We start from the raw sequence: 27,528 nt of genomic DNA, 5'->3' as shown, positions 1-27,528 counted from the left end.
AAGTCCTCGTTCGATCGAATTATTGTAGCGCCAAAAAGCTTTGTATTCGTGAATATAAAATCGAAAGACGTTCGGACATTTTCTGTCCCTCACAATATTTATTCCTCTTATTTTCTCTCTGTCCCTCTCTCTCTCTCTCTCTCTCTCTCTCTCTCTCTCTCTCTCTCTCTATCTATTTATCTATCTATCTATCTATCTATCTACCTATCTATCTATCTATGTATTTATCTCTCTTTCTTTCCCTATGAACGATTATTCAGTCGGTTAACCGCTTCCTGTCGTTAATATAAGAGATGCCACATTGGTATAGTCTCCAAGAAGAGACATACAAGCCAACCCCAGCTTCCCTATACTAAATAGACACAATTACGATCGATTATCCAATATCGTCCTATCGTTTAATCTCGACCGAGAATGCTCCTTGTTAAGAGTTACGTGCCACTTTATTTCAATACGATATATATATATATATATATAAATATATCTTTCTCTATTGACAAAAAAATTCTTCTCCTTTTCTATTACCAACATTTCAAATGAAGTTAACTTTCTTAAACATGTTACTTTACTCGCTTATGTATATATATATATATATATATAATTCTATTTTAATTATCAAGAAGTTGTTCTTTTTCTTTTCTTTTTTAAGTAAAGAAAAATTCATCGAAAAAAAATTGATAAATTTTAATCACAATATATAGACCAGGAAATAAAGTACGCTCCTGAAACTCGATTCTCGAGGTGGTATAGAATGCCGAGACTGATGTGGTTACCAGAGAGGGCCGAGAACTGACCCAAAGGCCGGAAGGCTACGCCGCGTTAAGGCCCAGACATGGATTTTGCTCTTTTGTGGCTCCGTCCGACCATTTCTCTTCTCTTTCTCTCTCTCTCTCTTTCTTTCCCTCCCATACATACACTCATTCTATCTCGAAGGAAATATATATTTCCACCTTCGTCGGTCCACCTCGTAGCGGGCGCCGAACAGATCGAGATTTTGGGCCCTCTGGTTCCCCCTTCTTTTCCCTACTCACGCCCGACTCCTTTTCTTGAACAGTCCTCCTGTCGCGTTTTAAACTTCGCCGAGGCGCCAGGCGAGAGAGTATTAAACGGACCGTTCGTGGAACGGCAAAAGGGGTTCATTCTAATCCAAGGATCTTGTTCAACCTCGCGAATTGTCGGCCTTCCTTCTCACACCTTCTTTCAACGATGAATATCCTTGAAAATATCCTTGTAAACCTGTTTCGCGATAATACAACGAGAATCCTTTATTCTTACGATATATGTGTACCTATCGGCTTGTCAAAGTTCTTTACTAATTACAATTTGCTATTTACGCGCCAATGATTTCCATTAACATGCAATAACTTGTAATCACATATATATAGGTGTATACTATTGTTCTATATTCTTCCAAAAAAAAAGAAGAAAGAAAAAAAGGAAGAAAAAAAAAAAGAAAAAAGAAAATTTTCAAGTTTCAAACGATGAATCTTTATGAATTTTTTTTAAACCCGCTTTATAAAAAGTATCCATAGTATTATTCGAGAATGTTTCACACCATTGATCATTCCTCTTTCTTCGCAAAAGAAAATACGGTTCCAAGACATCCAAGACGAATGGACTGTGATTCGAGATCCGAATAAGGGACCTTTACGATCGGACTCGATCCCTACCTCCCTTTGTTGCCCATTGTCGCGTTTACCCGTAGCCGTTCGAATGTGACGAGCCAAAGGCGAGATCTCCGTCGCCCTCGACTGTATAAAAACGAACGAAGGGCTTCGCAGAAGAAGAAAACGACGATAAAGTAGAAGACGAAGAAGCAGGCGGTCGATTGTAATCCCGAAATCCGGTTTGAAGGAACGGATTGTCGTCCACTTTGCTCCTCCTTTTTCGTTAACACGGAATTCAAAAGATTCTTCTTTCTCTCTCTTTCATTCCTCTACGACATTCTACCGAACCAAGCACGAATAAGTAACACGCATAGCTCTCGAAGAAACTCGTACGAGTTCTTTTTTCTTTTCGAACTCGACAAAATTTCATTCGTTTTCAACTTCGTTGGCGGCCACGAGCACCTCAATCGAGTTGAAGGTTGCCTTAACAACGGTTTCCGCGCAAATTGATAAGATCCCCATAAGCTACAATCGTATTTTATTCGTAATGACAAAAATCGATTTCTCCCTTTCGAGAATATCATTACCAGGATTCATTCGTGACAGTAAGAGATTTTCAACAGTGGTCAATTGTTCGATCTTATAAAAGGCTCATTTATTATTTTAGGTCAATTAGAATTGCGAAGAATAAAAAAGAAAAAAGGAAAAAAGAAAAAAGAAAAAAGCAATTATTTTTCATAACGAACAACGAACTTCGAGTTGAACGGTCGATGTTTTCGTTATCGGAAAAAAATATTCGAACGTAGGTATATTTCTTTTCTTTCAATACTAGAAAATTATAACGAGTAAATAACAACTAATTATAAATCTGAGTCAGTAAGTCAGTCAGTCAGTCAGTCGAGTAGGTGGTTCTTCGACGGCCTCATAACTTTATTCGCCAGCAATATGACTTCGCGATATATATGGCATTACTATAATAATTATGAGATTCCTTATCTTATCCCTATAGTTTTCGTTGAGTAAGCTCGCTCATGAGCTACTATGGCGCTCCGATCGCGTTGTCTACTTTTTTCTCTTCTTTTTTTCCTTCCTCTTTCTTCTTGGCTTACGTGATAAAAGTACGCGCGCGTGTAATTGAGCGCTTATGCACGCGTGTGATAAGGAAAAAGAAGAAGAAAGAAAAAAAAAAGAACTAGAAAAAATAAACGTAAGACGACACAACGAAGAACATTTGTCTTTTTAATGAGTCACAATTTTTTTCTATTAGAAATTTCTTTTTATAATTTCAATCAAATAAAAATGAGAATTCTGAAGATTATAATATGTAGATACATGAATGTACGTATATGTACGTACTATATTATCGTTTTTATCAATTAGAAATCATTGTCCATAGCTTTAAGATTTCTGCCAAATCATTCTCGAGGTAATAAAAGACAACAATAAAAGTTTTTTTTATGAGAAAAACTCAAGAATCGTATAATCGATTTAGTTGTTGCATTCAAACGAATCGGATCTTTTATATAAATCGTAAAAGACATTTGACTCGGCTTTGAAATCATGCCTATAAAAAAGTAAATATAAACGTGCATATATATATATATATATATATATATATATATATATATACATATGTATGCATACTGATATCAAACGGAGAATATCAATTTCGACATTCCTCTCAAATGTAAGTCGGGACACGCGCGACAATGCACAAGGAAACGACTCCGAGCAGTGTTTACAGGCGTTTAAGAGCAACGTTTCAATTAGTTCCGGTAGAAGCAGCTAACATGCGAACGCGGAACGCTAAATAAGTGGTCAACCGAGCGGGTGGTGAGTATACGAGAGAATGAACGAGAGAGAGAGAGAGAGAGAGAGAGAGAGAGAGAGAGAGAGAGAGAGAGAGAGAAAGAGAAAATGAGAGAATGGGAGATAGAAAATGAGAGAAAGAGAGAGAAAGTTTAAACACAGTGTCCTTTGTACTCTAAAATTAAGTGATTCACGATCCAGAGACAAATTGTGTCAGGACTTATGAGTATGCGTCTATAATTTTCGGTGCGGCATAATAATTTGCATTTTTATGAGCGATAAACGCGTTTAAGTACGAACGTGTTCGCGCACGTCTAGCCTCATAAAAGAAAATGAGAAAGAGAGAAAGAGAGAGAGAGAGAGAGAGAGAGAGAGAGAGAGAGAGAGATCGATTACCATATTCTCGTAATCCATCGTTATTATCGAACATGATCGGACAACAATTTTATTTCATGTTTTTTCTCACTAAATAAGTCGATTAAACATAACAGAGAAACGTGTATTACAAGCATAATATATAAACGGCAAGTTTAAAAACGAATGAAATCGTGTCTCTTGTTTTCAATCGATTCAATAAAAGGTTAGAGAACGACGTATATAATTCGCCAAAGAAACACGTGCTGAGGACGTCGCGAAGAGGGCAGAGTCATGGTATTGATAATCAACGGAATGACGCCCGCTGCTCGTCGTAAATAAGATCGAACAGCGATTTCGAACGCGTATTAGTAAATTATGATAAGAAATCATCATGTATATAATAATATATAAAACGTGCGAAACTCGATATATCCATACAAAATTCTTTTCACTTGCGAATAAAATTCTTTTATGTTTATTAAACGAAAGCAAAAAGAAAAAGAAAAAAGAAAAAAAATAACTACCGCCTAAATTTATTTTTTATTCTTCGTTGTCTTTAAAAAAGAAAACAATATATTAGGTATACTTAACTGAATCATATTAAAAATCGGAAAAAGATTTCGTAACTAACGAAAGAACGATCGTTAACATACGGAAAAATCTTAAATGTATATAAAAAAAGAAAAAATAAAAAAAAAAAGAGAAAAAGATAAAAAAGAAATATATTACATATACATATACATATACACATATATATATATATATATATATATATATTACATTGTCAAAAGAAACGATATGATAAGATAATCATAACTAATCGAATAAGTTTGCGTTAAAATATTCGACTAGTAAATAAGTAGGTAGATACATGTGTCGCATGGAAATTAATATACAATCGTACACGAGTTATATCTTCGCGAATATACAAGTGTCAGTAGTAGATAGTGGAGCAGTAAAGAAACCTGAATAGCATTGGATCGTCATGAGAGATAGCGCAAAGAACTGAACGATCGAGAAAAAGGAACGTAAGCTGAAAACGCATGGGTGCGTAGCTCGCATTCGCGCGCGCACACTTCTGCATGGTTGCGTTCGAACGTGTCGGAAGTCGCGTTTCCATAAAAGCGTTCAACATCATCTCTAAAAATACATGTATGTAATAACGGAGGTGGTTTAAACGGCGAAACGAAGCAGCGTCGCGTTTCAATCTGTATCGCGATCCTTCCTTCAAATATGGTACATATGAGCAAAGTAGAAACATGGGTAGGCAACAGGATAGGCGAGAAGCTTTAAAGAAATCAATGATAACGACAAAAATGACAAATCCTTTTGATTCTGTATCAATCTATAAAACCATTTTAAAAATCAATAAACAAATCTAATAAGAATCAGTACGATGTATTGATTGTTTTTTCAATAATGTTTTTATATAAAGCTCCCGTCGAATTTATTTTACGATTAAAATTTACTAAGCGTTCTTTACTTAGAAAAGATTGCGTATGAAGAGAAGAATTTGTTAAATCTGTTTACGCATTATTAGTTTGGATATATCGTCACAAATAATCCTCATTGATCCGATATTTTCGTTTGAATTAATTTGCATTAACTTATTGTTAATTATTTTTTATCTCGGTTATATTAGAGTTTAATACGCATTTATTTGATGTCGATCGGATAATAAAAATTTCTTCAACATTTCGAATTGATTTAATGTCATTTCATCGCAAGAATCACGATAATCGTTGGATTTTAATCTACGATGTAGATCGAACAACGATAAACCGAATGTGTTGGGAAAAATAAATATAATTTTCTAACGTGCGAACAAAATTAAAGGAAAATTAATTTATATGTAGCATTAAACAGGAAACTTTTCAAGAACGAGTAAATTTCTCACGTCTCGCGACTAAGCTCATTCGATTTCTCACGCGCTTCGTGCAATTAATAAGCGGCCACCAGTTACGATGAGGACTTTTATGGCACCGCAAAGAACATATTAAATTGAATACTTAGCCACCTAAATATCGGGCCTAGTTGGAGATATTTCAACGGAAATATGCGAAAAGAGGAAGAAAAGAAAAAAGAACGTGCGATACAAAGTGTTCGAGTATAATGTTCGTTTTAAGTCCTACGTTGATTTTAACTAATTAAAGAGTAATAGATATAGTTAAGCGACTGGTAATCTCCGTGTAAGAAGAGCCTACGGCAAGAAGTATAATGACTGACGAATCTATAAGCCTTCGTTAACTTAGTAAGAGCAGGTTCGGTAAGATCAGATCGATCGATTTTCAACGACTTTAAAAAGAATACTAATGACTGTCGATGTACAACGTCGTTCGAGCGTAAAGTTATACCTATCAACTAATACGTAGTTACTATCTCGTTCGTATAAATATACTTTCAATGAAATCGCAATGTAATCAACTACTTCGATAAATAAAAATAAAAAATAAATCAACGACATCGTCATAAACGTTTCGCAAATCGCTTCACGATCTAAGAAGCGACTTTCAAGATACTCGCTTCCTATTCGTTCAAATTCTCACGCACTCCCGCTAATTAACCGGTCGAAGAGCAATGTTCGCCTGATACTTCTTCTTCTTCTTTATTTTTTTTCTTTTTCACAGAAACGTCAAGGAAGCACTAAACTAGAAGATACAACGTAGGAAAAGACGCAAATAAGTACCGATCCCCTCGAGCTCGATCAAACTCCTTTTGCAAGCTTGCACAACTTGATCTATCTCCTTTTCGAGGCGAAGAAATCGCCTTCTTTTCACGGTCGCATCGAGTTTCGCCGCTTCCTCACTCTTGTGCCGTGCAAATCTCCTCACGGAGTCGTAACATCGTTAAGAATTTACTTGCGTTTAATTGACCCATTAGATACCGTTATTTCCACGAGTCGAACATTTTAATGTAAACGCGATTCGAGTTGCATTTAGTTGAAAAACAATTTCAAAGGATCGATCATATGTTAAGAATAAACATTAAGAGAGATGTAAACATCCGTGATCCTTTTGAGAAAAATTTTAATGGAAAAACGACGTGTCTAAAAACGCAAAAGTGCAAGATAAATACAAACATATATATATATATATATATAGATGAAGCCGCAAAAAAAGAAAAAAAGGAAAATAATAAAAAAAAAAAAGAAAATAAAAAAGAAAATACCATGTAAAAGTAATAATGAGCTTCGGACGAGATCGAGATTTCTTTTCTTTTGATAAAAAAGAAAAATAAAGAAAAAAGAATATAGTCACATCATTATCGTTCCTTTGACTCAAGAAAAAGATTTCAGATTCTAGCTGAGTTCTAGTTCTCCGTTGACGGTGACGCGAGACGCATAGACATTCGCGCCTTTCCAAGGAGCAACAGCTCCCCTCACTGCTCCTCTTGGCTCATACTCTCTTAAAGCTCTGGAGCCGTCGGCTGGTATATACTGTCGTGGCTTGTTACGCGGGAAAAGGAGAAAGAGAAAGAAAGATCTCTTCGGGGCTCTGCTCGTCGCGGCACGGTGGCGCCCGCAGGGCGCCGTCGCGCGCTCTTCCCCCACTTTTTCAACCTGATGCCAGGTCCGTACCAAGCTTCAACATCGTAATATATTCTTCTGTCTATACAATTTCTCTTCTAAAATCTACTCGACAATGTCTAACGAAGGATAATCAAGAAGAATAAACGATGATGAATAAAACAAAAGGGAAAAGAGAAAAAAAGCAAAAAGAAGTTTACTGATTTTTCAGCGGGAACTGCATCGGATTAGAAAAAGCTGATATGCTTTTTTTTTTTATACGTTCGTATATATATAGACACACACACATATACACAAGATGTAATTCTCGCTGAAAAACCAATACATTTTTTCTTCTTTTTGCTGTTTTTTTCTTTTTTCTTCGTTTTATACATCATCGATTATATATATATATACACATATATATGTATATATGTGTGGAGTAAATTCATAGAAGGCGAAAAGTCGAGTACATACGTATGTATGCATCCCTCTTCAAAGAATTGGCAAGCATTCGACCCGACTCGAATCGAAGCCCGACCGCGAATCCACGAACGTCTTAGCGCGAAACCGTGTGTTACTGTATCTCTTTCTCTCTCTCTTTCTCACTCAATCTTTACGAAGAATAACGAAGTCGCACGAAGATATACCCCCACTAAATACCATTGCCGTTCGGTGCGGTCCCGACGAGTGAAAACGGACCGAGCCGAGTTTAACCGAAGCGTCTGTGGCCTGCGCCTTACGAGTCGACGCTGAGCGCCCTACGTCACAGTGAAGTATGTGCTCTCGAGTGTAGAAAATGGCTGAGCTCTCCGCTACCCCGGGTCGGCGCGGATGTAAATACGGCCTGTGGCTCGGCCTGGGAGTGTTTGTCGCGAGATTTCTCGGTGGTGAGTAAAGAATAACGTAAACGCGATTAAACTGACGTATTCCTTACAAATCGATCATTTAAATCGTAAAAACAGTGCAAGAGTTTTCGTGGTAAACGTTAGTCGAGAAGGAGAGGAATCGATCGGAGGATATGCAGAGGGACTGTGCGCGAGAACGATTGGTGTCCGTTCGCCTTCTGCCACACATATGTGCGGACACTCTCTATCTCTCTTTTACACACACATATACAAACAATATCCTTCCTCTCTCTCTCTTTCTCTTCCAAAGGAAACATCGCATCCCTCGTTTCTTCCCTTTATCGTATGTCGTCTTCTTTGTAGTCGTCGTCGTCGTCATATACTGCGGAGAGAAACGATCCCTCTTCTCACTCTTTCTCCTCCTCCTCATCCTCTTCTTCTCCTCCAGCTTTAAGAGAGATCGTCGTCCGGCGCGCCCTCGATCCTTCCTTCTTCCACCTAGCTTTTTGCTCCGATTTCGAAGACGTCTCGAGGACGGACCAAGACGACTATGACGTCCCTCTCTCTTTCCCTCTCTCTCTTTCTCTCTCTCTCCTTTCTCATCGTCTCTCATTTCCATTGCAAGAGATCTCCCTTCGCAGCGCTCGTTTTCTCGTCTCTCTCTCTCTCTCTCTGTCTCTCTGTTTCTCTCTCTCTCTCTCTCTGTTTCTCTCTCCCTCTCTCTCTCTCTCTGTCTCTCTCTCTCTCTCTCTCTCTCTCTCTCTCTCTCTCTCTCTCTCTCTCTCTCTCTCTCTGCCTCTTAGCCTTTCCGATACACGCTGAAAATAGTGTGACGTCTCTTCTACGTGTGCGTGCCGATCTCGAGCTTCGTCTTATCCACCAAGATAATACGCTTCTCTTGCTTTCTCTCCGCGAACGTACGCACGTTTTTAACCCTTGAGAGAGAGAGAGAGAGAGAGAGAGAGAGAGAGAGAGAGAGAGAGAGAGAGAGAGAGAGAGTAGAGAGAGAGAGAGAAAGAGAAAGATTGGATGCAGAGGTTAGGGACTGAAATACCAGCAGTTCCAGAGATTCCCGACGCCACCACGAAAACCTATCGTAGTATTCCTTTTCAGTAGCTAAGTTCTCTTTATTTTCATCCATCCTCTTATCCCCAAACTCTCCTTTTTCTTTTCATTCCTTTTCTTTTTTCTTCTCACCGAGTATTCTTTCCTCGCATGAATATTCCCAATATTATAACGTTTATGGAAACGATGTCTCGTCGTCTGTTTGCAAAATCAAATAGGATTTTCAATCCTTAGAATTTAATTTCAGTTGGATAAGATCGATTTGTTGGACGAACTATATAACAGTGAGACATTGTAAAGACACGCTTTGACAGCAGTATATCATTCTTCCTTTCTCTTCTCTCTCTCTCTTTTTCTCTCTCTCTCTCTCTTTCTCTATCTATCTATCTATCTATCTATCTATCTCTCTCTCATTATAGCGCGTCTCGCGACATCGCAACATCCTGTTTCAACGATTCCTGCAGTAACCTCAATGACGTTCCAAAAGCGTCGTACTGTCCGTTCGTTATTTTCTTCCGGTCCATTGTGAGCTCGTTTAATTAAAAGTCTTTTTGTCAGGTCATAAACTAATTGACTTGTATTTTTTTCTCTTTATTCGTTTGTTCTCTTTTCTTAATAAATATCATTGAATTAAAAACTTTTCTTTCTTTCTTTTTCTTTTTTCTTTTTTTGGCCATGTCGTTGAGTAACTTCGATGATAAAATCCAGGTGTTTTCTCTTTTCTTCTTCTTTTTTTTTTAAATTTCTGATATTGAAATTGAGAATTGTCAAAATTTATATTCTTGTCAAGTTTTCTTCGAAATATTCGTAATCTTGTTGTATAACGATGGTAACAGAGCCGCGAACATCTGATGTGTGTGTGTGTGCGTGTGCACGTGTGTTTATTTACATATATGTACATATATTTACACTGAATTCTTCGACGAAGTCACGGAAACTTATTATAAAAGAATACGGAAGGCTGAACAATCTTTGTTTTTCTGCGAAAAATCACGCTCGTTCATTGCATATTTTAGATAAATGTGTATAATTCTCAGTAAAGAAAAAATATCGATCTTCTAGCGATCCTAAGGACGCGCGAAAAGATTGCGTATCCTTTTCCGATATCCTATTAAACAGTAAACAACGGGATATGTAGCCGGATAATTTACTATTCATTCTTCCTTATCATCATTCTTATTCTATTCATTGTTTTATTAATCGTGTTATCGTCGTCTTTTTTTGATTTATCTTTTGAAAGAATATTGAAGAAATCATCGATATATAATAAAGATCAATTTATGACATCAATGCCGAGAATGTCTGTTTGAGACTCATGATTGGTTGGTTACTTATTTAAATTAAATAGACGGATAAAGAAACTCTTTTTTGTATTATTTTTTTTCTTTTTTCTTTTTAAATAACATTAATATTTGAATAGTTATAATAATAATAATAAATATATATATAATAGATGATATAGAAATAATAATAATAATAACATATATTTATATAATAGATATAATAGAAATATTAATAATAATGAAAACAAAAATTGAAACTCAAAGAATCATGAAGTAAAGATATGGCGGATTCTGATTCGATCGTACTAATGTAAATATATAAGTATTGACCAATCGTAATTCAGTGCAACCAGCACTGAAGTACATCTTACGTCATGCGTTTTTACGTTTCGGAATCAATTTTCCTTGCTACCAGATATATATATATATATATATATATATATATATATATATATATTGTATTGTTGTGTGTCTATATATATATTAACACACAAACAATACAGATGCAAATATATATATATACACAATACGGTTATATATACATACATATATATATATATACATACATATATAAATATATATATATTTATATTTATATTTATATTTATATTTATATTTATATTTATATTTATATTTATATTTATATAGTCCACATGCATGAGATTTTTTCTTCGTTATGTATTAAAAAACGTACATGTAGTTAGTATACGCGTTAGTTATCGCGGCGCATTGACGTTGATTTCGACGTAAAATAGTCGATGGATTGGAATGAAATCCATGGAAACGTGATCCTTGTCCTAATGGTGAGCAAATATTTGCAGATAACGATAACAGGGCGCCGTGTAAAACCAGATTTTCATGGGTGAATTATATCGAGAAAGATATTTATATCATATAGCATATATTAATGATAAATTAACAAATACTATCATTTTTCTTAATTCCTTTTAAGCGAAATGAAAAATATCAGAAACTAGACAAAATTTACCAACACCAACGTAGGAAAAACAAACGTCTCGTCACGAGCCCTTCATTAATCACTTGTCCGATATTATATTATAAGTAAGGTGCACGATCGCACGTGCCCACAAGTTCTGCTTTTATTTTTACTCGGAAAGATAAGAACAAGTGTTAGGCTTTTTCCGAGACCAAGAGTCGTCTTTTAAATTATCAATTGTGAAATACGTGTTTTTTCCTTGAAATAAAAGTCGAAAATTTTTTTCTTTTATTTTTCCCTTTCATTTTTTCTTTTCTTTTGTTTTTACAAACCTAATACTTAAACTATCGAAAATAAATTTGTTCAAATTCTTTCATTTCTTTTTTCTGTTTTTTTTTTTTTTTTTTTTTTTTTTTTTTTTTTTTTTTTTAAATTTATGATTATTGAAATCACGATTGCTAATCCTAATTAACTAAAACGTTTATCAAAAGTTCTTGCTTATTTATTAATGTACAAAATTTAAATATATATTAAATCAGAGAAAACAAGCGGCCTGTCGTAAGTTCGTTCAAGTAATCGTAAATATCGTGATAACTGATCAATAGTTCTAACGTTTAAGGAAAAAGAGAGAAAAAGAGAAAAAAGGAACTCATTCGTTCAAAAAACTTTATTTGAATAGTTACGAAATATCTCTCTCTCTCTCTCTTTCTCTTTCTCTCTCTTTGTCTTTCTCGCGTTATAAATGAAGTAAACGATAAATATAACGACGTACGATATATATATATATATACGTGTGTGTGTGTGTGTGTGTGTGTGTGTGTGTGTGTGTGTGTGTGTGTGTGTGTGTGTGTGTGTGTGTGTGTAATAAATATATATATATATAAATATATACATACTTATATATATAAGTGCATTACAATACGTGTTTGAGGAAAAAAACTTAAGCTTTTACAAAGAATCACTTGACTCAAACTCACGATCGAAATCACGATCTTGCGGGCGTAACGAGAATTATTATTCACCGATATTGCTATTTGCTATTGCTAGCTTACCGTGATTACTAACGTGAATTGAAATGTTATAATGGAAAACCCTCAAATGGGCGTATGAAAATACGTATATGTTTCTATGTTAACATATACCGATATGTAGTTCTTACAATTTTCTTTTAACATGCTTACAGTTTTACAAAACAGACGTTTTTTCTATTTCTAAAATAAAAATTAGAAACGTCCCGATCGCGCGAAGAATTTTCCGCGAAAAGAAAAATGAAGATGAAGGAAAGGTTATTTACGAAGTGTATCGAGCGATCGCTCTAAAATTGCAGTCGACGATTAAACTCATTGACTGGATATTAATGGAAAAGTACTCATGCCTCATCTCACCTCTCCCTTCTATTTTCATTTCGAGATAGACAAGGATAAGAGACGATTTCATTTTCTCTATCTCTTTTACACACATACACAAACATTCGTTCATTCTGTCTCATTGCGATACTTGAACAAACGTTTGAAAGAGATGCGCTCACCTTCAACTCGTTTGCCATCGATCAATAGACTTATCTGAATTTACATTTTGCAGATAAGTTTATTGTCGATCGTAAATAATCTAATGTTCGAACTATCGACATACATATCAATTGCGATCATAAGTTATTGAAGAAGATATAAAGATCGCTTTTTTATTTGAACAATTTTTCTTTTAATAATACGGGCCTCGTACGATAAGTATTATTCGTAACGAATAAGAATCGTTTAAATTTATCTTAACTTCTTAATAGTTGAGCTATTTAAATCTATATCCTGATCGTTAATTGCAACACACATAAATTGTAACACAGTTTCTCATCAGAATAGAATAGAAAAAAAATTTTATTATAATACAAATTCGATGATAATTAATAGCGCATATGAAGAAAACGTTTGAAGTTTGAACGACCTTGCCGGAAGGAATACATAACTATGATTAAATGCCGCATTATAAAAACCAGGGGAATGCCGGAGATTCGATATAAAAAACGGAAGTAGATATACATGTATTTTCGACTCTTGAGATGATCGAATTATATGTATACTTTTATATAAATATATATATATATATATATAAACACACACACATACACACATTGAGGAACTTAAGTAGTGTATTTCTATATTCCCCACTGTATATATATGTATATACATTCGATATGTGATAATACAACTGGACATAGGAAGCCAAAGAAAAAGAAGATAAAAATTCCACTTAAACTGAAATATAGAAGAGAAATTTGGCTGACTTGTAAAAAAAATACCGATTTCACCCTACTCGAAGGCATTATGTTATACGACAGCACATTGACCAAGAAATTGTCTGTACATGAAAAAACAGAAAATTGGATAAGGGGATGGGAGTGGAGGCGCATTATAGAATGACGTAAAAGAAGGTATTACGTATAATGTCGGTAGAAAAGGTATAGAAATGTCAATGAAATAAAGTAATAATGTGTCGCATAGTATGTTTCATACGCCAAGAGATTATGGATACGTTTTCTTATATAGTGAATAGTTAGGTTACGGGTGGGGGAATTTGAAGTAAAGGGTGGTTGGTTGGTAGCAATAGTGGTGGTGGAGGAGTGAAAGAGAGAAAGAGAAAGAGAGAAACTAGCATCGTGCGTTACACGATTGAACGGACGCAGAACGCATGGAGGATCGATCCGTCATCCAGATATTTGGGGAGATTATAAATAGAGCGGTCACCGGAAAATAGACGCGCGAGGGAGTAATTCCGCGACGTAAGATAAGCGAGCTCCACTGTCGTCTCGCGACTATATAGCAATGCCTCGCGACTATCAGCCAACCAAGCAACCACCTTTCTTTTAGCTTTTCTTCCTTCTCCGTCTACACATCGTCGGTCTTTTTCTCCTCTTCCTCCTCCTTCTTCCTTTTCTTCTTCCTCTTCTTCTTCCTCTTCTTCTTCCTCTTCTTCCTCTTCTTTCTCCTCCTCCTTCTTTTCCTCCTCCTGCTTCTTCTTTTTTGTCGACACTCTGAACCATTTAACACAGCAATTCCCTAATTCCGAAGATAAAATCGCGTCTCACGTTTATCGCGATTCCTTTATTCCATCGTTTTCTCTTCTTATCTTTCTTTTCTCTGTTTTAAGCCATTGCAACAAACCATTACATTCTCAACTTTTACTTGTTTTCATTCTTTTATATAAAATATATATATATTTTATATATATATATATTTTATATAAAATATATAAAATATATATATAAATATATATATAAAATATATAAAATATATATATAAATATATATATAAAATATATAAAATATATATATAAATATATATATAAAATATATAAAATATATCCAAAATATACAGAATCGAAAAAAAAAATATTTTGTCGCTTTCAAACGAAAGATAGAAAACATCGTATTGACGTCTAGTTCCGTATGAGGAAAGAATTTGTTTATTTTGATTATGAAGATACGTAAACGACACTCGTAAAGAGAGGGGGAGTAGAGAGAAAGAGAGAGAGAGAGAGAGAGAGAGAGAGAGAGAGAGAAATACTCTTATTATTTTTCCATGTTTCGTATCTTTAATGATTCGATTTTATTGTCAGATGATTAAATTTGTTTATAAACTTCCCGCTCTTGATTCATTGCGACGCATTTCTCGTTGATTTTTGCAAGCCCGAGATAACCTTAAACTCCGTACACAATCCGATGCCACGCTTTAGTTTTATCGATCAAATTTGCGTATCAGTTGAAATGTAAAGAGGTTACATCGTTCTTCTTTTTTAATAAAATGTTTCTAAAGAAAAAAAAATATTTTACGATTTAATAATATTTTGTTTCGTCTATGAAACCGATATAAACGGTCTCTCGTACGAGGAACTTCTTTTGTGATTAACGTACATAAAATTCCACTTCTGTAGGTTAGCTTACAAGATAAATAGAATGAAACTTATCCTTTGTATCTTTAATCCCGATCACCTTCGCGCTTTACTTTGTAATCAGTATGTATCAAGTTCCTGCCTTCGAGCTAATCTTTTTGGTATCGATGATACTACAATGATTCATTTCCTTTTTTCCACGTTTATCAACAATGGCTCATTTTGATGTAGAATTAACGTTCTATATAAAAATATGTTTTTTCTCTTCTTTCGTACCTACGACATTTTGTACGTAATTGTAAAAGGAGGAGGGTAAAGCGAATATACTTCAGTTTGATAAAACAAAAATATAGACATTTATTATTATTATTATTATTATTATTATTATTATTATTATTATTATTATTATTATTATTGTTATTGTTATTATTATTGTTATTATTATTGTTATTATTATTATTATTATTATTATTATTATTATTATTATTATTATTATTATTATTATTTTCATTGATAAAACATCTTCCACATTTTGTCAAGACATATATACGCAATTTAGTATTGGAACATTTATTCGAATATGGACTTTCTCCTTTTTAAAGTATATTCCTCGAAATCGTAAAAGAGTTTCTCTTTGGCCTGCCAATCAATGAAATTCGATTAAAATCGATCAGTTCTGCAAGTTCGTTGACTGAACTTCTAAAATTACATGTACCCACACATACGTATCCCATTATGATTTTTAAAATTAAGATGTCCAGTGAAGATGGGAATGAAATTATTTTATATTTTTATTCCTCGTTAAATACGATTATATTTTATCAACGAACCGAAAATGAACAAGTTTTTTGTTCCTTCTGATGACTATTCATTCGTTGAGAGTCGTGGGTAGTGATGCTCATCCACCTACATAACACATCGATGCTTGGCAAATCTTTTTCGAATTCATTCGATATTAGATGCTTGATTCTATATACCATTCGTCGGTACTTTATAGAATCTTTGAATCTTAAAACTATGTCTATATGATTAGTAGTATACTCTTTAACAGCTCTCTCTCTCTCTCTCTCTCTTTCTTTCTCTCTCTTTTTTCTTCCTTTCCTTTTTTTAACCATCTACTATATTTAAGTTACATATATAGAATTTATTTATCAATATATAACCTCAAAGTTATATTAAACATTTTCTTTCTGTCTTGTTATTAGGAAACAAGCGTTGAACGATCCAACGTTTGTTTCTAGCTTAGAAAACCTATGTAATAATACAATATTTGCATACTTTCAAAGTTAAAATAATTCATTGATACTCGATTTTCTTGTATCTTTATTGATATCAGATCGAATAAATGGTTTCCGTTTTTTCTTTCTTTTTTCTTTCAGTGCTGGGAATTACTTGCTACTGTGAAGGACACTGTCCAGATGACCGACAAAACGGTACTTGCGAAGGAAGACCCGGTGGACATTGTTTTAGCGCCGTAGAAGAAGTATGGGATGCGGAACTCGGAGAATATGTTCCAGAATGGTCCTTTGGATGTTTGCCACCGGACGAACAGGGTTTCCTGCAATGCAAAGGCTACCTCGTTCCACATCTACAAGGAAAAAACATAATTTGTTGCAACAAGACAGCTCTGTGTAACAAGGAGTTATTTCCAGAGTACAAGCCTCGTCCCACCGCAGCACCAGATCCTATAGCTATTGCTTCTGGAGCACCACTCATCATACTAGCTGCTTCATTATCTGTGTGTTTAACTGTTATTTTGATAGCAATGGTGATCATATATCATAGGTATAGAAGAAAAGAAAGGGGCCCATGCTTAGTACCTTCTCAAGGAACGCTTAGAGATTTTATAGATCAGAGTAGTGGATCAGGTTCTGGACTACCTCTTTTAGTACAAAGAACTATAGCTAAACAGTTGGCTTTATCACAGTGCGTGGGAAAAGGTAGATATGGTGAAGTATGGCTTGCACGATGGAGAGGAGAAAAAGTGGCAGTGAAGGTTTTCTTCACTCTGGAAGAAGCATCTTGGTTTCGTGAAACTGAAATCTATCAAACTGTTCTAATGAGGCATGATAATATCTTAGGCTTCATTGCCGCCGATATTAAAGGAACAGGATCTTGGACTCAAATGTTATTAATTACAGACTATCATGAAAGAGGTTCTTTACATGATTATTTACAAACCACCGTGCTAGACCATGCAGGCTTATTGGCTATCTGTCTTTCCATTGCATCGGGTATCGCTCATCTACATACAGAAATTTTTGGAACTCGTGGAAAACCAGCGATAGCTCACAGAGATATCAAAAGCAGAAATATCTTAGTCAAAAGAAATGGTGAATGTGCAATTGCTGACTTTGGTTTAGCTGTACGTTTTATAAGGTATATCAGTTTTTCTAATAACACATATATTGACTTTGATATATTACACTATTGAATTTCTAAGAATATATTGATTATTGTTTTGATGTAGTGAAAGCGGAGAAATCGATATTGCACCTAATACGCGAGTAGGAACCAGAAGGTACATGGCTCCAGAAGTGTTGGATGAAAGTTTGAACACATCGTCGTTTGATGCTTTCAAAATGGCAGACATGTACTCTGTAGGATTAGTTTTATGGGAAGCATGTAGACGTTGTGTAACAGGTAGTAAGAATTCTATTGTGGAACCATACGCGTTGCCTTATCACGACGTTGTCCCAAATGATCCAGATTTTGAAGACATGCGATTAGCTGTATGCATAAAACGTTTGCGTCCTGTTATTCCTACGAGATGGGATAATGATCCAGTAAGCCAATTAATTTTACGTATTTTTACACCCACCTATATGTTTATAATATATTATACATATTTTTAATTAAAAATAAGCATTAATATGTTCTTTTACTTTTCTTTTTTCAGATACTGTTTGCGTTGAGTAAACTAATGGCAGAGTGTTGGCATGCAAATCCTGCTGTGCGTTTAACAGCACTTCGTGTTAAAAAGACAATGTCAAAATTACATATTGACAATGCCATTAAGATTGTGTAGTGCTTGGCAACGTTACTCAAAACTGTTATTCTCATCTCCTAGATAAAAAAAATATGTTTAACCCCTTGTAAATATGCCCTTTGTGTACATAGAACTATTGACAGACTGCAGCCTGAAGACTGAGTACTAAAATTTACAAATACATAAAGATGGACAAGAATGTGCGTGCATTGCGTCTGCATCTGCATCTCCGTTTGTATGTATGTGTGCGTGTATGTATGATGAACGAAAATTGTGAATATTTGAAAGTAATTACGAATGTGACCGTGATATATATATATATATATATATATATATATATATATATATATATATATAATATAATATAAATTATATATATAAATTATATATATATAATTTTTTTTCCCGTGAATCGCGCCAAAGCCATGCTTTTGCCAAAGTTTTGGCGCGTTTCACTGTATTAAAGTTGATTGAGTATCTAATCAACGAAGGCTACTACTTAGATACAAAACTATAATTATTTCCACAAAGATGTTCATTTTAAACATGAAGAAAGCTGTTTATATATTTGGAAATAGATCCAGCATATAGTAAAAATACATATAGGTAATATGAAACTCATTTAAAGATACATAATTAGGATGTACTAAAACAAACCGCGTATATGCAAATGCCTGTTCTTTTACATCTATCTTAATTACTATAAGAGATTACATAAACCTAAGAGATTATGAAATATTTCAGTACTTTCAAAAAATACCTATATGAATAATAGTATTTCAAAAAAGTATGTCTATAATTGTCTCGATTTTTAATATATCAATGTATGCTAGTTCTGTTTCTGAATATCTTTAGAGGCAATTGCTTTTATGGAGATTAGTTATGGTTATTAATTATGAAAATTAATACAAATTCTTACAAAATATAAAAAATGAAAATCGATATTAAATATTATTCCATTGAGAAAAATGGAAGTACAAGACAAAGGTTTATTGTTTTTCTTATGTCTCTGATTGTATAATAATGTTATGGCTTTTTTGTTATTTGATACAAATCATGTGATTTTTCGTCTACTTGCATTGGTTTTTTATTATATTGTAATTAACAAACATCGACCACTGCAGGATAGTATAATTTATTATTCTTTTAAATGTAACAACACATATTTTTTTATCAACTTTTAACTAATTTAATAGAAAATTCTATATATTATAAAATGCAAGCAGTGAGAAAGTACTTTGAAAACATATAATTTTACAAATTTACAAAGATTTTTTAGATAATTATTATGGCTTGTGTATTACCATAGGTAATTATACTTTGACTTAAAAGAACGATAAATCAACGATAAACTTAAAGAATTAAATAATATACCAGTTAAAAGTTAATATATCGTATCATCGAAATTGCTTCTTGTCATTTTGTTCTATAAGTTTCAAATGCCATAAACTAATCTGTATTACCTGTACAGTATATAATTTAGGTTTCTAATTTGTACAAACAAGCATATTAATTAAACTAATAGCAATTAAAATGTTGCTGTAATGTCAAAGAATGATTTTAAGTCTATGGTTGTTATACCAAACTAAACTATAAAAAGTCATACTTATGAAGGTAAACTAATGCATCTTGCGCTTAAATTATATAGCGATCAATCTTTTGCTACTAAATATTATTATTTTCCACTATGAGGTAACGAGCAGCATAGAACAATTTAAAATCAGGTATTAAATTGCAAATTATCTTTATAGTGCAATAATCATTATGTTATGTAAAAGATATTATTTGTCAAAGTGATATGGTTTTTGCATATCTTTATAATATCTATTGCACTCAATTGTAAAGATTTTACCATGAAAAAGTTGTTACTATAATTTTATAAACTATAAAGCCAGACTTTTGGTCGTTGACTCAACATTGTTATGTTATTAAATATGATTCCCATGTGCTATAATATGGGAATAACTGTTGCATATTACCTTATATCTTCTGTAGGAAGATCATTGTAATTATATTAAAAATTGTAGTTATTAGCTAGTTGATTGAAAGTAATGAAATTTATATTTTTAACAAGTATTAAACAATATCATCTTTTTCCAGATATGCTCATTTTATTTATTGCAAGTGCATACTATTCATTCCTTATAACATTTTTTGTAATAGAATACATTAATTTATCGGAATATTCGAAATATAATGGTCTAAGCAACGATAGCAACGATTTTACGGATAACGTCCTTGATTTCTTTTTGGTTAATAAGACTGCGCGCGCGCAAATTCTGAATTGAAACATCCATATTATATATATTACATATGTATGTATATACATACTATGTTTTTAAGATTATTAATAGCGTTTAATTTAAAAGATCAGATGAGATTTCGTCTCTGATATCCTGATATTTTCTACATAAAAAATATTTATCGATTTAAATCTTCAATTTGTTTAATCTAACATTGATCTTTAATATATTCATTAACGTTATTATAAAAACGTTACACGATCTTTTGTAATTTATAGCTTAAAATATGAAATGTAAGTTCTGCCGGTATTGTCGATGTCTCTAGTGTAGATGCAAAAACTACATATCGAACGCAAGGAATTATGGTCCGATAAAGGGAGTGTCGATCACTATTGCCAAATCAAATTTTTTGAAATCCCTACATCGACATAAAAGAAAAAAAAGGAATTCACGATCTTTTATAATATATTTGAAGAATTTAAGATTATGAGATAAATAAAATGCTTTCTCACTTTATTATTAAAATAAAATCATGCGTAGTAATGAAATTTGGTAATGATATCATTTGTATAGTGAGATCGTATGCACAAGTTTGCAACTCTGAGCCATATCAGTGGAATTGCTTCATCGCACCGCCTTCCTCTTCCCGGTCTGTTTCGGTGCGGCCATTTTTTATTTCGGAAGCGTGTAGGTTCGCGTCGTATTGTATCGCGTTGTTTTACAGAATTTACTGACTTGGTGAGTACCCAACACATTAAAAATTTATATCTATAGGTATTTTATCAATTTGTCGAAAAAATACATAGAGAAGAATACTCGTATGACTTGTATCGGAAAAGAATCATGTCGTTGTCGGATCACGCCATTTCGTCTTATTCTAGCATTACCGCTTTTTCTATCTTATTATTTCTTATTTCGTTGAAAACGAAAATGATACGGTGTTTTATTTCGTACGAAATAAATTTCAAACAATAATTTCAACGTGAGTCTCGTTTTACGAACGATTATTTCGATTGTAAAATCTGTACAAGTGTAAATGACGCATCACGTCTGTGTACTCGTCTATATAGTTATTCCTTTGCCTCTTCTCACTTATTCCAATCCTCATTGCTGAATGCAGTTTACTCTTGCGACGGTAATTTTCCGCTTTGTCGTCTTGTAAGACGATCCAAAAATTCGATCATGTTGCATTTCAACTTATAACAGACATATGTATCTATGTACATACATACATATATATATATAATATATATATATATTTCTTATCACAAACAAATTAAATGCAAAATTAATATTTCAATTGTATTCTATTATATAATATGTATTGCTATCGTACATCTCTCTGATAAAATCTTTGTTGTTTTTATTTGTTTCGTGTACTCCGTCTTAACAAAAAGTAATAATGGGTTATAAGAAATGATAACGTATTCTTCGGAAGATTTAGTTCTTTTCATAGGTCATTTGAAACGTGACGTGTTATTGTTTACAAAATCCAAAAAAAAAAAATTGAATGTAATACAATATCCGGCGTAATACGACGTTCAATATATGTACTTTTTTTTACTAAAGTAGAACAAAGAATCAACTATGACATATGTATAGTAGTAGTAGTAATTGTGTGTGTGTGTGTGTGCATGTGTGCATGCATATATATCATTATTTAAATATGTATACACATGCTACACACATATTACGAAATTTCTATTCGTTCTTTGCCTTTAAATTCTTTATTTTAAAAACGCTTGATCCTTGACATAACTTAGATCGCAAACGAATAATTTTATATCAAAAGTTATATATTCCAAGAGAAGTCAATTTTCAGACTATTAACAAATCGAAATTAACCGGAAAATTGAAGAATTATTTGTGCGGCGTTAAGTGTCAGAAGAAATGTGTTAAAACATATTATCATTAGCTCATTAGAAACCGCGTTGTTTATAATTGGGGTTATTAAAAATGGCGGCGGTTAAACTATTGCGTGTAAAGTCAATGTAAAGGAGACTGGGAAAACAAAGTCGGTATAGAAGCTAACGGAACGCCGTGTACATAGTCAAGTTGGCTACGCCGGAAGAGACGCGTTCTTGATAGGTTTAAGAACGTATCGTATGATTGGACCGACTTGACCAATAGAATCGCAGCACCGAACATTTCTTACACGACGCGGCAAGCGAGACGCCGCCATTACGTTGATTTCATCTCTCTCGTGTGGATGTTCTGACGGTTGGTTGCTGGTGTCGTTTGGTGTTGTTTCAATTACATCGTGTTTCCAAAACAAAGAATATTAACAAATAAAGGATAGTATCGTAGAAAAGAGATATCTTTCGTTGCTTACAAAAAGGAAGCGCTGTATTTTCGCAGGAGCAAAGCCGCGCGCGCCATTTCACGAAGGTCAGTGAGCGTTGAACTACTACGTGCTTTCACGGCATTCCGGGCGATCTCGTTCGTAGTAATATATTCTCGCAAGTTAGCTTAGTGAGGATAAAAATAGAAGGTATATATGTTTTTTTCGTAACGTTCTAATTTTTATACTCGATATACTTGAAATCTCAAACGACGTGGAGCGTGTCGAAATATTTGGCATTTTGGTGATTGTAAATGTGGAAGATCGCCAAGCAAATGGTGGATGAAAGCGTCAGAGCTGTAATCAAACTTAAGCGTCTTTGCTCAATTCCCGCCTTACTTGCTCAAACTTGAATAATCTATTTAGAAGGCTTATGCACACAATCGTTATCTTTAAATTCACTTATAACTATTATTTATTTCTTCCTTTAACAGTTTTATGTAAATTGTTACGTTGTGTGGTGTAATAAACCATGTTTTTTTCATGTACTTTTATTTATCTAATACGGAAATCGTATTACTCATGCATTGGTTAGAACGTAAGATTGTTTTGTCTGTTTACAGAAATAAAAGCAGAAACTTAATCTTATAAAATGTTATTCTCATAATGATACTTCACATAAATTTAGTTAATATATGATTGAGATATATTAAGATAAGTGAGATTTTCAGTTAATCAAAAGATTCATTTAGTCATGATTTTTGTATTTGTTTATGATTACATGAAAGGTATTAATGCCAATTCTTTTTTGTCAAAGCTATGATCATACATTAAATACGTTTGTTTGTTTTGATAATGTTTTTTATAATTTTTTATATATATAGTAAATGTTTTTCTAATAGGTTCTAAAACGAGCCGAAAATGCCGGGTTTTAGCAGCGTTGGTACATTCAAAATTTTCATCGGTAACTTGGCTGATAAAACATCAAATGCTGATATCAAGCCACTTTTTGAGAAATATGGAAAGGTCGTAGAGTGTGATGTTGTTAAGAATTATGGATTTGTGGTAAGTTATCGGACATGCAAAAACTTTAAATTTGTTTTACCTACATAAACATAATTCCTCTTTATTCTGTTTATTAGCATATGGAAAATGAAGAAGCAGGAAGAAATGCGATACAAAATTTGAATGGACATATAGTTCATGGTCAGCCCATAAAATGCGAAGCTGCTAAAAGTCGTAAAGGACCCAACACTCCTACGACCAAAATCTTTGTTGGCAATCTCACAGACAATACAAAAGCACCTCAAGTGCGCGAATTGTTTGCCAAATATGGCACTGTCGTAGAATGCGACATAGTGAGAAATTATGGATTTGTCCATCTAGAAGCCACAGGTGATGTGAATGATGCCATCAAGGAGCTTAATGGGCAAATTGTGGATGGTCAACCTATGAAGGTTCAAATTTCCACCAGCAGAGTGCGACAAAGGCCAGGAATGGGAGATCCAGAACAATGCTACCGATGCGGACGCGGAGGTCATTGGTCCAAGGAATGTCCAAAAGGCGGAATGGGAGGAGGACCGGATAGGAACGGATTCAGGGACCGAATGTTTGGACGTGACCCGTATCCTCCACCGCCGCCACCACCTTTCCTTCGGGACCGGCTAATGGGTGGTGGCCGCTTTGGAGTAAGTACATTTTGAGTTAATCGATCGTGACACCGTTGCTTCGAAAGGCTAGGGCTAGCCGTATGTAGCCTGGTATAGCCTCGTACACTTCGAAGTTTAATTTTTTTTTCTTCTCTTTTTTTTTTTTTTTTCTTTTTTTTTTTTTTTTTTTTTTGGAATTTTCTTTCTGCAAACAGGACTACGAAAGCTACTATGACAGGAGGGGCTTTGACGACACCAGGGATCTCTACGAGAGGCGGTTTACGGGTATGACAGGGCCCTGTGACATGGGAACTTCCATGTGCGGGCTAGACTTTCCACCAATGACAATGCCACCTCTACCTCCAAGACGAGACCCAATGCCTCCTATGCCTCCTCTAGGTATGGGATCCATGCGCGATACTGGCTTTTCCCGAGGCAACGATTATGGCATGTTCAGCCGACGATCACCCCCTCCGAGTGGCAACAACGGCCGGTTCAGGTGAGTAGAGCCGGAGTACCGACAGCCCATTCGTCCGACTTAACATTGTGAACGTTCCAGGCTGGATTAACAGCTCATGCGAATTGGGGTTCGGTGATTCGTCGACATTTTATTATTCCATTACATTTTTTCATTCTTATATACTTTGAACCTTCACTTTTTCTTTTTCTTTGCCTCGCCGTTCATAAAAAGTTGACGAAATTATCTTTTATTTTCGGTGGGCTTCGCGTTCGCGTTTATTTCTCTTTCTCTCTTCCTCTTTCTCTATCTCTGTTTCTAATTCTATCTCTCTCTCTCTCTCTCTCTCTCTCTCTCTCTCTCTCTCTCTCTCTCTCTCTCTCTCTCTCTCTCTCTCTCTCTCTCACTCTCACTCCCCTCCCTCTCCTCATTTCTGGGTAAACGCGAAAAGTCATAACGTAAGCCTATCTCTTTTCTCATTTTTTCTATTTTAGATATTGATTTCGCTGTAAAAAGAAATCTTCCCGTTCTCTCTATATTTTATTATACACGTAACACTTATAATCCTTGCCGATCCAACAACAATATTAGGAATTCACGCACGATCACTTTTCTATCTATTATTGCATACTACCTACCTCTTTTCTCTCGCTTCAGTTATGGTAGCAAATGTAGCATTTTTATATAAGAACGACTGTCGACCCGATGCCCACATGAGTGCAGCGTCTCCGTAGTAAAAAATGTTATTATATGACGCTTGGACGTTTCTGTACATTCTAAATTTCAGTGCACCTCAGGCTGCGTACCATCTTTGTCCATGAATGCGGGCAACCCTAGAGAGACAGTCCCGGGCCAACGTTCAAGTCATGCAAGAGTAAGTCTTTGACCATTTTGTTAGCGAGTAGTCACACCTCGTTCTTGTCGCTGGCGCGTTGTAAAATTACCGCAGCAATTTCTCTCTCTCTCTCTCTCTCTCTTTCTCTCTCTCTCTCACTTTCTCTCTCTCGTATATATCTTCTATTCCTCAAAATGACGAATTCGATCGCGAGGTCTCGACTGATTATGCCTTGAACATGTCGACTGCTCTTCTAGGGATGTCCCATTTCATAGCCTCTCTCTTGATCCATGGCGTTAACTGCGAGATTGGCCTGTATGTCTCTCATAAATCCTTTGTGTTTCAAGCGCTCCCTATTACGTACATCACTCGACCGGGAGTGGCGCGGAGGCCTGGGATGAAGAAACGTTCCTAAGGAATGCGAACTAGTTTTCTTGATCGCACTACCTACCGCGAACCAGGACATGCGATCTTCGATTTTAACGAACTATCTCTCTTTTTCTTCTCCCCTCTCTCTCCCTCCCTCTCTCTCTCTCTCTCTCTCTCTCTCTCTCTCTCTCTCTCTCTCTCTCTCTCTCTCTCTCTCTCTCTCTCTCTCTTTCTTTCTCTTTCTCTTTATTTCTCTCTCTCTCTCTTTCTCTCTTTCTCTCTCTCCTCGTACGCTGTATAGATAGAACAAAAAAATGAGAAAACACAAGAAAAAAGTATATATATATCTTTATAATATTATATAAAGAGGGCTGGCGCGATTTTCAGGAACGGCGCCGATCAATTCTCTTTGAAACGTATCGTAAGTAGAAACCAGCTCTGCGGACAAATTGGACGAGTAAGTTTGTATGTCGGTATTCTCTGATATTTTTTTTCAGGCCAGTTTCATAGACTCATCCGAAATCTCTTGTTTTTATTTCTTTGTTCCCCTATGCGTTTCTATTTCATATTTCATTTTATATATATTTTTTACTTTGCCTTATTTTTTTCTTTTTCTTTTTTTTTGTTTGATTTTCGTTACATTTTAAACAACATAATTAAGTGTTCGTAATTTGTTTTATTTAAGACACGTCTGTTATGTTAATGTTTAGGAAAAAAGATTCAAGTTCATACATATATTTATTTAGATACAGAAGATTAAAAAAAAAGTTTTTTTTCCTACAATGTAACATTTTCATTTCTTTCTGTTTCTGTTTGTTGAAAAATATTTTTCGCTCTAGACACAAAGATATATTACGTACGTTCATATTGTAATAATTCCAACATTTCGTATTCTTCTCGCTTAAACGATCATGAAACCGGCCCATTACATACTTACACTTGTACTTGACGTGTTTAAATTCATTATTGTTATGTATACAAATCATACACGTTCATATATATATATACATATATACATATATATATATATTTTTACGCGTACGTAAATTAAGAGCTCATAACGTGTCCTAGAGAAGCTGACTTCTACTCACGACATTCAAAGCTTTTCATGCTATGTAATTTCCATTCGCAAAACTTTCAAATAGAAACAGAATTGATTGAACTTCTCAATTTTTCGAAGTACATTGAGTTTGTTGTTGCACGTTTCCTTACCAACCTACCTAACAGTCAACCAACCCTACATTATCCCAGCCTGAGCTGCAAATGGCTCTTACGTTCTAATTGTTTATAAGCATATAAAGCATATGCGAAAAGAACGAACGTAACAAAAAAAAAAACAAAGAATACTTGCAAATCACATGGATTTAAAAGAAAATCCAGTCTAACGCGCACTGCCTGCCTTATATGACTGG

The 27,528-nt window shown here is 34.4% G+C and overlaps 2 protein-coding genes across 22 annotated transcripts in view; both read left to right on the top strand.

Moving 5' to 3' along the window:
* The first annotated feature begins 7,899 nt into the window (after positions 1 to 7,899).
* On the top strand, positions 7,900 to 20,383 carry tkv (serine/threonine receptor kinase thickveins). Of its 2 annotated transcripts, none has more exons than XM_035864422.2 (4): positions 7,900 to 8,168; positions 16,673 to 17,672; positions 17,764 to 18,079; positions 18,193 to 20,383. In XM_035864422.2, the coding sequence occupies exons 1-4, from the start codon at positions 8,078 to 8,080 to the stop codon at positions 18,319 to 18,321; spliced, it is 1,536 nt and encodes a 511-aa protein (XP_035720315.1). In that variant the 5' UTR covers positions 7,900 to 8,077; the 3' UTR covers positions 18,322 to 20,383. The 2 variants fall into 2 exon arrangements, with proteins under 2 accessions (XP_035720315.1, XP_035720317.1); XM_035864424.2 differs by lacking the exon at positions 7,900 to 8,168 and adding an exon at positions 8,176 to 8,357.
* A 731-nt stretch (positions 20,384 to 21,114) lies between these two features.
* The window catches only part of lark (RNA-binding protein lark), an 18,152-nt gene continuing 11,738 nt past the window's right edge, over positions 21,115 to 27,528 (top strand). For 7 of the 20 annotated variants that reach the window (XM_035864829.2, XM_035864826.2, XM_035864827.2 and 4 more), the window contains exons 1-4: positions 21,115 to 21,263; positions 23,709 to 23,871; positions 23,949 to 24,494; positions 24,671 to 24,954. In XM_035864829.2, coding sequence (XP_035720722.1) covers positions 23,728 to 23,871; positions 23,949 to 24,494; positions 24,671 to 24,954 — 974 coding nt within the window. In that variant the 5' untranslated portion in view covers positions 21,115 to 21,263; positions 23,709 to 23,727. Of the gene's footprint in view, positions 21,264 to 22,689; positions 23,017 to 23,708; positions 23,872 to 23,948; positions 24,495 to 24,670; positions 24,955 to 25,699; positions 25,787 to 26,094; positions 26,267 to 27,528 lie in introns of those variants that run through there. The other 13 variants (XM_035864835.2, XM_035864832.2, XM_035864834.2 and 10 more) reach the window with 8 other exon arrangements.

Source organism: Vespa mandarinia, chromosome 6 (assembly GCF_050613455.1).
Source record: "Vespa mandarinia isolate Hongniang chromosome 6, ASM5061345v1, whole genome shotgun sequence".
NCBI classification, from domain to species: Eukaryota; Metazoa; Arthropoda; class Insecta; order Hymenoptera; family Vespidae; genus Vespa; species Vespa mandarinia.
Note: the sequence above shows the minus strand (reverse complement) of the source record. Positions and strands in the feature narration are given on the sequence as shown.

Coding starts and splice junctions, on each gene's coding strand:
- tkv (XM_035864422.2), top strand. CDS start 8,078: ATGGCTGAGCTCTCCGCTACCCCGGGTCGGCGCGGATGTAAATACGGC. Junction 8,169..16,672: donor TGTCGCGAGATTTCTCGGTG/GTGAGTAAAGAA, acceptor TTTTTCTTTCAG/TGCTGGGAATTACTTGCTAC. Junction 17,673..17,763: donor TTAGCTGTACGTTTTATAAG/GTATATCAGTTT, acceptor GTTTTGATGTAG/TGAAAGCGGAGAAATCGATA.